The sequence below is a fragment of the Oncorhynchus kisutch genome, linkage group LG10 (assembly GCF_002021735.2).
Source record: "Oncorhynchus kisutch isolate 150728-3 linkage group LG10, Okis_V2, whole genome shotgun sequence".
NCBI lineage: Eukaryota > Metazoa > Chordata > Actinopteri > Salmoniformes > Salmonidae > Oncorhynchus > Oncorhynchus kisutch.
This window is the reverse complement of record NC_034183.2, coordinates 46166492-46180559: the sequence shown is the minus strand read 5'-3', so window position 1 is coordinate 46180559 and position 14068 is coordinate 46166492. Positions and strand designations below refer to the sequence as shown.

Below are 14068 nucleotides of genomic sequence, written 5' to 3'. Positions count from 1 at the left end.
CCCTAACCAGAAGACATGGATTACAGGCAATATCCACGCTGAGATAAAGGCTAGAGCTGCCACAAGGAGCGGGACTCTAACCCGGAAGCTTATAAGAAATCCTGCTATGCCCGCCGACAAACCATCAAACAGGCAAAGCGTCAATACAGGACTTAGATTGAATTGTACTACACCGGCTCTGATGCTCGTGAGATGTGGCAGGGCTTGTAAACCATTACAAACTACAAAGGGAAGCACAACCGAGTGACAGTGACACGAGCCTACCAGATGAGCTATACTACTTCTAAGCTCGCTTTGAGGCAAATAACACTGAAACATCCATGAGAGCACCAGCTGTTCCAGAAGCTCACTGCAGCCAATGTGAGTAAGACCTTTAAACAGGTCAACATTCACAAGGCCGCAGGAACAGACGGATTACCAGGACGTGTACTGCGAGCATGTGCTGACCAACTGGCAAGTGTCTTCACTGACATTTTCAACCTCTCCCTGTCCGGGTCTGTAATACCAACATGGTTTAAGCAGACCACCATAGACCCTGTGCCCAAGAACACTAAGGTAACCTGCCTAAATGACTACCGACCCATAGCACTCACATCTGTAGCCATGAGGTGCTTTGAAAGGCTGGTCATGGCTCACATTAACACCATTATCTCAGAAACCCTAGACCCATTCCAATTTGCATACCTCCCGAACAGATTCAGATTATGTATTGCACTCCATACTGCCTTTTCCTACCTGGAGAAATGGAACACCTATGTGAAAATGCAATTTATTGACTACAGCTCAGCATTCAACAGCATACTGCCCTCAAAGCTCATCAATAAGCTAAGGACCCTGGGATTTAACACTTAACCTCTGCAACTGGATCCTGGACTTCCTGACGGGACGCCCCTAGGTGGTAAGGGAAGGTTAACTACACGTCCACCACGCTGATCCTTAACACAGGGGCCCCTCAGGGGTGCGTGCTCCGTACTCCCTGTTCACTCATGACTGCACAGCCAGGCACGACTCCAACACCATCATTAAGTTTGCCGATGACACAACAGTGGTAGGCCTGATCACCGACAACAACGATACAGCCTCTAGGGAGGAGGTCAGAGACCTGGCCGTGTGGTGCTCTCCCTCAACGTGATCAAGACAAAGGAGATGATTGTGGACTACTGGAAAAAGAGGACCAAGCATATGCCCATTCTCATCGACGGAGCTGTAGTGAAGCGGGTTGAGAGCTTCAAGTTCCTTGGTGTCCACATCACCAACAAACTAACATGGTTCAAGCACACCAAGACAGTTGTTAAGAGGGCATGACAAAACATATTCCCCTCAGGAGACTGAATAGATTTGGCACGGGTCCTCAGATCCTCGAAAGGTTTTACAGCTGCACCATCGAGAGCATCCTGACTAGTTGCATCACTTCCTGGTATGGCAACTGCTCGGCCTCCGACCGCAAGGCGCTACAGAGGGTAGTGCGTACAGCCCAGTACATCACTGGCGCCAAGCTTCCTGCCATCCAGGACCACTGTACCAGGCGGTATCAGAGGAAGGCCCTAAAAGTTGTCAAAGACTCCAACCACCCTAGTCATAGACTGTCCTATCGGCTACCGCACAGCAAGCAGTACCGGAGCGCCAAGTCTTTCTAAACAGCTTCTAACCCCAAGCCATAAGACTCCTGAACATCTACTCAAATGGCTACCCAGACTACTTTAATAACTCTACCTACATGTACATATTACCTCAACTAACCGGTGTCCCCGCGCATTTTCTCTTTACCGGTACCTTCCTGTATATAGTCTCGCTATTGTTTTTTTATTGCTGCTCTTTAATTACTTGTAACTTTTTATTTCTTGATCTTATTTGTATTTTTGATTTTGTTTTTTAGCAGCATTGTTGGTTAGGGGCTTGTAAGTAAGCTTTTCACTGTTGTATTTGGCCCATGTGACTAATACAATTTGATTTGATTTGAAGTTGTGAATACATAGTAGACTAGGCCTTTTCCCTATTCCCTATTCCTCAGTCCAAGAGAACTGGAGAGATTCCCTAATAAATTATTTCCTCTCTCCTTTCCCTCCTTCTCTTTTTCCTCTCTCTCTGTGACTCTCAGGACCTCAAGCTGTCCACAGAGACGTGTCGTGTCTATAGCCTTTATCATTCTCTCCATCACTACAAGTATCACACCTTTCTGGACTGCAAGAAGGAGGTAAGACTCAGCATCACAATCGCTTTTCACAACACTGACCTTCCAACACCCCTCTCTTTCCTCTATGGCATTGTTGTTCTTCTCTACTTTCTTCCTGATTCTCTCTCTTTCCCCTCCTCTCTCTCTCTCTCTCTGTTTCCATTGTGGTTGATTCTCTCTCTTTCCCCTCCTCTCTCTCTCTCTGTTTCCATTGTGGTAAGAATAATTCAAATGGAGCACTGTGTAGTTAGTCCTTTTGTTGTGAAAGGTTGGCTGTCATTTGTGGGTGGTTGTGTTGTGCTTATATAATAATCACTTTATTTATTATCCATCCTAGAGTGGATATTTGAATTGCATAATATCAATTCATGTTAGATCTATATGCAACATGTCTATACTCATGGGCATTAATATGGAGTTGGTCCCTCCTTTGCTTCTATAAAAGCATACACTTTTCTGGGAAGGCCTTTCACTAGATGTTGGAATATAACTGCGGAATTTGCTTCCATTCAAGAGCTTCAGTGAGGTCGGCACTGATGTTGGGCGATTAGGCCTGACTTGCAGTCGGCGTTCCAATTCACCCCAAAATTGTTCGATGGGGTTGAGGTCAGGGCTCTGTGCAAGCCAGTCAAGTTCTTCCCCACCCATCTTGACAAACCATTTCTGTATGGATTTCACAGTGCTATTGTCATGCTGAAACAGGATAGAGCCTTCCCCAAACTGTTGCCACAAAGTTGGAAGCACAGAATCGTCTAGAATGTCATTGTATGCTGTAGCATTAAGATTTCTCTTCACTGGAACTAAGGGGCCTAGCCCGAACCAGGAAAAACAGCCCCTGGTTATTATTCCTCCTCCACCAAACCTTAACGTTGACCCTATGCATTGGGGAAGGGAGCGTTCTCCTGGCATCTGCCACACCCAGATTTGTCCGTCGGATTGCCAAATGGTGAAACGTGATTCATCACTCCAGAGAACGCATTTCTCAGTGACACAATGAATGGTCATTTTGTTCGATAAATTCCTTCTTTATATCCCCAAAATGTCAATTTATTTGGCGCATTTGATTCAGAAATACACCGGTTCCAACTTGCCCAACATAACTACAAAGTATCTAATAAGTTCAAATCAAATTTATTTGTCAAATACACATGGTTAGCAGATGTTAATGCGAGTGTAGCGAAATGCTTGTGCTTCTAGTTCCGACAATGCAGTAATAACCAACGAGTAATCTAACTAACAATTCCAAAACTACTACCTTATACACACAAGTGTAAAGGGATAAAGAATATGTACATAAAGATATATGAATGAGTGATGGTACAGAGCGGCATAGGCAAGATGCAGTAGATGGTATCGAGTACAGTATATACGTATACATATGAGATGAATAATGTAGGGTATGTAAACATTATATTAAGTAGCATTGTTTAAAGTGGCTAGTGATATATTTTACATCAATTCCCATCAATTCCCATTATTAAAGTGGCTGGAGTTGAGTCAGTGTGTTGGCAGCAGCCACTCAATGTTAGTGGTGGCTGTTTAACAGTCTGATGGCCTTGAGATAGAAGCTGTTTTTCAGTCTCTCGGTCCCAGCTTTGATGCACCTGTACTGACCTCGCCTTCTGGATGATAGTGGGGTGAACAGGCAGTGGCTCGGGTGGTTGTTGTCCTTGATGATCTTTATGGCCTTCCTGTGACATCGGGTGGTGTAGGTGTCCTGGAGGGCAGGTAGTTTGCCCCCGGTGATACGTTGTGCAGACCTCACTACCCTCTGAAGAGCCTTACGGTTGTGGGCGGAGCAGTTTCCGTACCAGGCGATGATACAGCCCGACAGGATGCTCTCGATTGTGCATCTGTAGAAGTTTGTGAGTGCTTTTGGTGACAAGCCGAATTTCTTCAGCCTCCTGAGGTTGAAGAGGCGCTGCTGCGCCTTCTTCACGATGCTGTCTGTGTGGGTGGACCAATTCAGTTTGTCTGTGATGTGTATGCCGAGGAACTTAAAACTTACTACCCTCTCCACTACTGTCCCATCGATGTGGATAGGGGGGTGTTCCCTCTACTGTTTCCTGAAGTCCACAATCATCTCCTTAGTTTTGTTGACGTTGAGTGTGAGGTTATTTTCCCGACACCACACTCCGAGGGCCCTCACCTCCTCCCTGTAGGCCGTCTCGTCGTTGTTGGTAATCAAGCCTACCACTGTTGTGTCGTCCGCAAACTTGATGATTGAGTTGGAGGCGTGCGTGGCCACGCAGTCGTGGGTGAACAGGGAGTACAGGAGAGGGCTCAGAACGCACCCTTGTGGGGCCCCAGTGTTGAGGATCAGTGGGGTGGAGATGTTGTTACCTACCCTCACCACCTGGGGGGCGGCCCGTCAGGAAGTCCAGTACCCAGTTGCACAGGGCGGGGTCGAGACCCAGGGTCTCGAGCTTGATGAAGAGTTTGGAGGGTACTATGGTGTTAAATGCTGAGCTGTAGTCGATGAACAGCATTCTCACATAGGTATTCCTCTTGTCCAGATGGGTTAGGGCAGTGAGCAGTGTGGTTGAGATTGCATCGTCTGTGGACCTATTTGGGGGCGGTAAACAAATTGGAGTGGGTCTAGGGTGTCAGGTAGGGTGGAGGTGATATGGTCCTTGACTAGTCTCTCAAAGCACTTCATGATGACGTGAGGTGAGGGCCCTCGGTAGTCGTTTAGCTCAGTTACCTTAGCTTTCTTGGGAACAGGAACAATGGTGGCCCTCTTGAAGCATGTGGGAACAGCAGACTGGGATAGGGATTGATTGAATATGTCCGTAAACACACCAGCCAGCTGGTCTGCGCATGCTCTGAGGGCGCGGCTAGGGATGCCATCTGGGCCTGCAGCCTTGCGAGGGTTAACACGTTAAAATGTTTTACTCACCTCGGCTGCAGTGAAGGAGAGTCCGCATGTTTTGGTTGCGGGCCGTGTCAGTGGCACTGTATTGTCCTCAAAGCGGGCAAAAATGTTATTTAGTCTGCCTGGGAGCAAGACATCCTGGTTCGTGACTGGGCTGGTTTTCTTTTTGTAATCCGTGATTGACTGTAGACCCTGTCACATACCTCTTGTGTATGTGTGGACCAAGTTTACTTGTAAACTTGGTCCAAACATTTCAGAAAACGTTTCTAATCCAACCTCAGGTACCCTAAAATGTAAATAATCGATCAAATTTGAGACGGAATAAACTGTTTCCAATACCGGAGAAAACCAACGAGGAGCGCGCTCCTGTTCACGCGCACCAAAAGACTAGACTCCACCTAAGTGACACTTTTCAAAAGAACAACACCGAACTATTTCTAAAGACTGTTGACTTCTACTGGAAGCCATAGGAACTGCAATCTGGGCCCCAAAAAATCATGTTTCCCAAGGAAAAACATTGGAAAGCACAATGATCTCAAAAAAAAAATCCCTGGATGGATTGTGCTCTGGGTTTCGCTTGCAAAATCAGTTGTGTTATACTCACAGACATTATTTTAACAGTTTTAGCAACTTTAGAGTGTTTTCTATCCAATACTTCCATATGCAAATCCTAGCTTCTGGGCCTGCGTAACTGGCAGTTTACTTTGGGCGCGCTTTTCATCCGGATGTGATAATACTGCCCCCTAGCCCAAAGAGGTTAACTGACTTGCCTTGTTAAATAAAGGTTACACTGAGAGCATAACATTTCTACAACCTAATTTTCTAATTCTAGTCTAACCAATACCCAAACGGAGATTCAGTGAAAATAAAAAATCTCAATATCAAGAACAGTCCCCATGCTTGTCTCAGAGCGGCGCGAAATGATGCTAAAATAGAAGCAATTGGATTTGAAGCAATATCCCACAACTAACTTTAATATGCTCTTTAAATAAATAAGACCTACACCACTTTTAAAAGCACATTACTCAACTCTATTGAGACTCATGTCGCCTACGGTAGGCCTACAGTATATCGACAAATATGACGTGACTCTCCGCCAATAATTACATATAGAGGATTGGAGGATTCTAAATTAAAACCAAAAGCCGTCTCATGGGTCTCCCGGTGGCGGCCGGCACGGGTATCTGTAGCAACGCATTTTACAATGCGATGCGGTGACTGCCACCTGGCTCTGGACCAATGCATCAGCTGTCGCCCGTATCTCTGCCCTCCAATAATGTTTCTCTTCTGCAGATCTGCCTTCAATGACCTGATCTTGGTCTTCAAAGTTTGAATCTGATCCACGTGCACCTTCATCAGATGAGCAGAATGGTACCGCACTGAGCCCCCATCAATTACAGTGGCCTATGATAGAAACGGTAGATCAATTAAGAATTCAAAGTGACTCCAACACACAAATGCTGGCAAAACTAATCTGGCAAAACTAACCGCTTTCTTGGCAACAATGCCAAGAAATATATATATTTAATTGAACCTTTATTTCATTACCAATTTAATTACATAGTATGCCTTCACATTGATAGGCTATAAACATTTTTTTTTTAAGAAAATGCACTGAAACCAAAATAACTTTAGTTTTAGTGATCCTTTCAGCTCCGGCTCATTTTCAAGTCCTCGTGGTAGTTCAAACCCTGGAACAGGTAGCACCATAGAAAGAAGCTGGCTTGATGAAAATGATGTCCATTTCATCTGTTCTATTTGGTCGCAATGTCATTTCTTTTTAGATAAACAGCTCGTTTTTGAATGGTAACTTTCTAGTTATTTTATTAACGAAAGCATAAAGATGTTGATGAAGAAATACTGTACTGTTTTGAGTTAGCAATGTAACACTTCAGAGTACTTATCTTCTTGACGCTACCAATCCCTGTAGCGGGATAATTTCTGTCTGCAACCGCTGAATAGCATAGCGCAACAGTCAAATAATATTACCAGAAAATATTCATATTAATGAAATCACAAGTGCAATATTTTTAAACACAGCTTAGCCTTTTGTTAATCACCCTGTCGTCTCAGATTTTGAAATTATGCTTTACAACGAAAGCAATCCAAGCATTTGTGTAAGTTTATCGATAGCATAGCATTATGTACACTTATCATCAGGAAGCTTGGTCACGAAAAGCAGAAAAGCAATCAAATGAACCGTTTACCTTTGATGATCTTCGGATGTTTTCACTCACGAGACTCCCAGTTACACAGCAAATGTTCCTTTTGTTCCATAAAGATTATTTCTATACCCAAAATACCGACGTTTGTTTGTCGCGTTATGTTCAGAAATCCACAGGAAAGAGCGGTCACGACAACGCAGACGGAAATTCCAAATAGTTGTCATAATGTCCAAAGAAACATGTCAAACGTTTTTTATAATCATTCCTCAGGTAGTTTTTAAAATATATATTCGATAATATATCAACCGAGTGTGTAGCTTTTTCCATAACAGCGGGAGGAACAATGGCCGGTTTACTCAATCCCTTTGGGAAGCCACAGAAAAAGGAATCTGGTTGATATCCCTTTAAATGGAGGACAGGCACGCATAGGAACACAGACATTTCAAAATAAGAGGCTCTTCCTGATTGGATTATCCTCAGGCTTTCGCCTGCAATATCAGTTCTGTTATACCCACAGACAATATTTTTACAGTTTTGGAAACTTTAGAGTGTTTTCTATCCTATATGCATATTCTAGCATCTGGTCATGAGAAATAGGCCATTTACTTTGGGAACGTTATTTTTCCAAACATAAAAATTGTGCCCCCTAGCTTCAAGAGGTTATTAAGCATCGAATAAATTGCAGGTAGGGGGATGTTCACACCTATAGTAGCCGGGCTACAAAGAGTCTTTTTGTCCTGCTAATCGGCACCAAGTGTTTGAAAACCTGTTTTCAAAATTCCACCAGCTGTCCATCACTACTGTAAATAAAAACACAGTATCTTGTTTACATCTTGTTTATATTCTTTATTGTAACCACGTTACAAATCATTTGTATCTACCTTTCCAATTACTTTTAGAGTTTGGGATTAATTTGATTAATATTATGGCGTTTCTATTCGAAGAAAAACCCTCTGGGTTTCCGTTAGGACGGAACAGAAAATATGGCACTGTACAACGTGATGGTCGGGAGTACAGTACTGGGCTATTTAGCTAAATAATCCCTGTGTCGTGATGGCACGCTGGAGACCAGGGTTTAATTCCCCAACTGGGAGGAAGGAGTAGGCTGTCCTTTTAAATAAGAATTTGTTCTTAACTGACTTGCCATTATTAGTTGCATTGTACATGCATTGAACATGCAGACTGGCACTAAGAACAGAACAGAGGGAACGTTTCGCTAGTCAGCGTCATTATTCGTGCAATGCCCCTTAAAGTGTTGCCAGTGTGGCGGGGTAGTGGTCCATCCACCTTCCTCCTCCTCATCCCTTCCCCATGGTCTGACTTTTGTGCGCGGCTCTGCGGCCCATCCCGTGCCCCATGCCCTCGTGCCTTGAACCTCACGCGCTTTCAGTGGATACAGCTGGAGAACTGCTAGGCAATCCCATTGTGCACCACTCGGGAGCCATGACCAATATGACCAATATATATTGTCCTGCTAATAACAGGGTTAATAATATATCCGTGAGAATATCCAACAGGCTTTTATATCATTTAAAATTAATACTAATAATCTCTTTGTTTAAAAAAATAATAATATTTTGTTTTCAAATAACGTAAAATGAGTGAGGAAAAAGGCCATTCTTGAACATGGGGTGAGACATTGTTACTAATTTGTAAATAAAGCCCATTTGTTATTTTATTTAATTCTGTTTTTAGAGGGAGAGATACCAAAAACCTACAACCACCTCATGGGTCTCCCAGTCGAGGGCGGCACAGGTATTTAACCAGCATCTGTAGCAACACAGCTTGCACTGAAATGCAGTGTCTTAGACTGTTGTGCCACTTAGGTACTGTATAATGTGACCGATCGGGAGTGGCCTACAGTACTACAGTAAGACCAAAATAATCCTAACAAAAAATATATACATAAACCTTAGTGTATCAACAGTTTTAGTAAGTACTACTGAAGTCGTGGACAATTATCAGTTTCTATTTAGGTTTATGTCGCCCATTCATTGTCTGTTAGTGACACAGTAGAACCCAAAAGCATAATTAGTTAACTACCCCTTACACGGGTCTGGAGCAATGAAGTGGTGACGCAGGGTACCGTACTAAACCACAAATTACCTCTAAGTCCCGCAGCCTAATCGCAAAACGTTTAGTGGAGCAACCACTGTACCGCTGAGCAGTTGTTGCTCCTTTCCACTTCACAATAACAGCACTTAGAGTTGACCGGGGCAGCTCTAGCAGGGCAGACATTTAACAAACTGACTTGTTGGAAAGGTGGCATCCTATGACGGTGCCACATTGAAAGTCACTGAGCTCTTCAGTAAAGCCATGTTTGTCTATGGAGATTGCCTGACTGTGTGCACGATTTTATACACCCATCGGCAACGGGTGTGGCTGAAATAGCCAAATCCACTAATTTGAAGATCCACATACTGTTTGTATATATTACTGTAAATAAGCAAGTGAATTTCAATAGCAACATAATCGAATGTCTTCCTTGGAGGAAAATAAACTATTCTATTCTCTTTCCCCCCCTCCCAGACGGACAGTATAGAGCAGGCAGCGGAAGACCCTGGTCAGGAGGAGGTGGTGCAGCAGTGTATGGCTAACCAGGGCTGGCTGGAGACCCTCTTCAACTCCTTCCTCGACCTTCTAACCCTCAGCACCAAAGCCTGATGAGGGAGGAGGGGACACAGTCTGAAATAGTGCACTACAATTGGCCAGGGCCATAGGGCCTATATGGAGAATAGGGTGCCATTTGGAAAGCAGAATGTGGGTTGGAGAAGGGAGGGGAGAGGGAGGTATACAGTATTTGGGAGACAAAGCAAGAGAGTTGGAGTGGAGAACACTGGACCGTACCAAGATGGAGAGAGGGGGGGGGTTTCAGACCCTACCATTCTAGTTCTTTCCCAGCGAGAAATGTTCGGTCTGTGAGTACGGTTGAGTTTTAACTTAAAATGGATGCTACAATGAACTGTTTTTAGCGCTTTTGTTTAGTTTTTCTATCACAAAATATCTCTTGACTGAAGAAAAAATAAGGACGGAGGAGAGCAGAGGAGGCGGGTTGAAAATAGTGAATGTGTGAAAGGGTATGACTTCTGCCACTTGACCTGAACAGGAAAAGCAGGGGACCATGGTGAATCTACATCCAAACATGCACGGGCACACACACCAACATATATATATATATATATATATATATATATATATATATATATATATATATATATATACGTATATGTATTATTAGTTATGATTTGTATTATTTATACAAGAAAATTACCTCCCTAGCTGGGATTGTTAAATAATCATGTTTTATTAGGGTAACATGAAATGGCCTACGCAAAATCCTTTGCTCAGTCCCCCCTTTTACTGCTGAAGGGGAAAAAAGAGTGGAGGGGAGCAAAACTAAGGTGACGGGAGGGAAGGGGAGAGGTTAGGGGAGTGTGTGATGTTCCCTTTTTTCTGTCTGCCTAAATAAATTGTGAGGGGGAAAGATGCATTTAAAAACTAAGCAAACTGTGTTCTTTATGTTTGTTCTTCAAAAGACAATGAGAGCAGAGTTTACACCTGAAGTTAATACATTTAAATAAATATCTGTTCGCTTTCTAAAAGAAAGCTCTGTGGTTTTAGGGAGGTGTAACTGTTAAAAAGCGTATAAAATCTGTGTTGACTGTTTTTATTTGATCTGTTTGTTGTTTATGATAATTATTATTTTGGAGGTTAACCTATTTGTTCAAGCTCTCTTATCTGTAAATATTGTACAGTTACTTCAGTCTCTAAAGCCCTTCTGTACATGCTATTCCTGTATTTGACAAAAGCAAATAAAAAATTGAAATTGATGAACATGACAGGGAAAAACAACTTTAGCTGTAATTTTGTTTTTCCTCCTGAAACGTTATAAGATAATGCATTAAGTGTGTGGTTGACCACATATCAGGGTTGGGGTCAAATCCATTTAAATTCCAGCAATTAAAATTGTACACAAAAATTGCAATTCCAATGACAAACAGTTTGGAATTGGAATTTGGTGTCCTTTTGATTAGGCTGGAAATAGGATTTTCCCAACCCTGAACCACATGTACTATTGTTAGTAAAGTACACTATGTATACAAACGTATGTGAACACCCCTTCAAATGAGTGGATTTGGCTATTTCAGCCCTACTCGTTGCTAACAGGCTGTTATTGTGAAGTGGAAACGTCTAGGAGCAACAACGGCTCAGCCACGCAGTGGTAGGCCACATAACCTCAAAGAACGGAACCGCCGAGTGCTGAAGCGCATAGCTCATTAAAAAGGATCTGTCCTCGTTTGCAACACTCACTACCGAGCTCCAAACTGCCTCTGGAAGCAAAGTCAGCACAATAACTATTAGTCGGGAGCTTCATGAAATGGATTTCCATGGCCAAGCAGCTGCACACAATCCTAAGATCACCATGCCCAATGCGCATGGTGGAGGAGGAATAATGGTCTGGGACTGTTTTTCATAGTTCAGGGTAAGCCCCTTGGTTCCAGTGAAGGGAAATCTTAACTCTACAGCATACAACGACATTCTAGATGATTCTGTGCTTCCAACTTTGTGGCAAAAGTTTGGGGAAGCCCCTTTCCTGTTTCAGCATGACAATGCAGACGTGCACAAAGTGAGGTCCATACAGAAATGGTTTGTTGAGATCGGTATGGAATAACTTGACTGGCCTGCACAGAGCCCTGAGCCCCCAGCAAACCAAAGTTGGTTCTTTGAAAGTTCACAGAACATTCGTTAGATTGAGGCAAATCTCATCAGAAACAGTCCAGTTGTGTGGATGATTATACAATGTTTGTAGAAAACATTCCCCTGATGCTCAAGAACGTTCCCTTTCACATTTAGTTGTGGCAGTATGTTCTAAAAATATAACTGGTACATTGTGATATTACATTAACTGGAATTGTTGTGCACAACATTTTAGTGAATGAGAACATTCCAAGGATATTTAATTTAAAACATTTTCTGGAAGACAAAAATCATTTGTTATCAAAAACATTCTTTGAATGCTTTTGGGATGTTATCATCCTAATGTTAGATAAAACCTTAACTAGAACTTCATTGGAATCTTAGCTAATGTTCTGGGAATGTTCCTGGTTTGCTAGGTCATCTGTTACGTCAGTTAAAAGTCTGGGTTTGTGAAGTTTCTGATCCAGTCAAGTTAATCATTTCTTGTGTATGAAAATGCTGACAAAACATGGTTTCTCTGACAGCCCCAGAAGAGTTTCAGAGGATTTTACCCCTATTGATTATTTTCCTATCCAAGGCAGACACTGACAGTACAGTACAGCAGGAATTGTTTAGTTATATTTCCACCTGAGAAACCATATGCACTTTACACTACAGCAAATGTTGGAGGGGAAAGGAAGTATATACGCAGAGGAATGAATGACAACATGTTGGATAAGGAAAAAGCATGTTACTCAAAAGTAATGATACCCTTTCACCACCACATGACAGGGACAGGCACCTGCACAATAACTGCTCCCACATCATTGATTACAATCATCATGGACCTGTTATTCCCCCTCCAGTCCAATTGTGATATCTGTTCCACATTGGGATAATGTCCTCAGAGTGGATTGGCTCCTTGGCTGGGTGGAGTGTACAAGTACAGGAACACACTCAACCAGATCTATCCCCTGTTACAAGCGAATGGCATTGCACCCTTGAATATAAGTGGGGGTATCTCCAGGAGAGGAACCAGAGTGGAAAGTAAAGGATATGGAAGCATAACAACACTACGATTGGCAAGAAATCTGAGGACTCTATTCTCTGCTCCTGGTCCTTTCTCTTGCAATGTTTTTCTCTCTCGATGAATGTACCTGGCTACAGTGATTCTAAGAGTGGTGTTTTGGTGGGTGATGCTACCGTATGCAGTACATTCAAACTAGTGCTACACATAGTGACAGATGAGGTGGGGTACAGACACACGCTGAAAAGTAAAGTTCTTTCAGGTAAATGGATGAAAGTAAAAATACTTTGATGTACTACTTAAGTATTTGGGGAGGGGGGGTCTTTACTTTATTATTTATATTTTGTACAACTTTTACTTTTACTCTGCTACATTCCTAAATAAAATATGTAGGTTTTTTTTCTCTGACACCCAAAAGTACTTGTTACATGTTGAATGCTTAACAGGACAGGAAATGTGTTTAATTCACAAACTTATCAAGAAAACACGTGGTCATCCCTTCTGCTTCTGATCTGGCGGACTCACTCAACACAAATGCTTTGTTTGTGAATGATGTTGGAGTGTGCCCCTGGCTATCCATAAATAAATAAAAATCTAATAAATTGTTCTGAATGGTTTGCTTACAATAAGGAATTTGAAAGGATTTATAGCATTTACTTTTAATTTTGATACTTCAGTACACTGCTCAAAAAAATAAAATAAAAATAAAGGGAACACTAAAATAACACATCCTAGATGAATGAAATATTCTTATTAAATACTTTTTTCTTTACATAGTTGAATGTGCTGACAACAAAATCACACAAAAATTATCAATGGAAATCAAATTTATCAACCCATGGAGGTCTGGATTTGGAGTGACACTCAAAATTAAAGTGGAAAACCACACTACAGGCTGATCCAACTTTGATGTAATGAGGCTCGGTAGGGTGTGTGGCCTCCACGTGCCTGTATGACCTCCCTACAACGCCTGGGCATGCTCCTGATGAGGTGGCGGATGGTCTCCTGAGGGATTTCCTCCCAGACCTGGACTAAAGCATCCGCCAACTCCTGGACATTCTGTGGTGCAACGTGGCGTTGGTGGATGGAGCGAGACATGATGTCCCAGATGTGCTCAATTGGATTCAGGTCTGGGGAACGGGCGGGCCAGT

At 42.7% G+C, this 14068-nt stretch overlaps 1 protein-coding gene across 1 annotated transcript in view; it reads left to right on the top strand.

Moving 5' to 3' along the window:
* Positions 1–11065, top strand: part of LOC109897242 (proline-rich protein 12) — a 50292-nt gene extending 39227 nt beyond the window's left edge. Inside the window, exons 15-16 of the mRNA XM_031833778.1 lie at positions 2099–2194; positions 9743–11065. Of these exons, the coding sequence (XP_031689638.1) occupies positions 2099–2194; positions 9743–9877 (231 nt within the window). The 3' untranslated portion in view covers positions 9878–11065. The remainder of the gene's footprint in view (positions 1–2098; positions 2195–9742) is intronic.
* The last annotated feature ends 3003 nt before the right edge of the window (positions 11066–14068 follow it).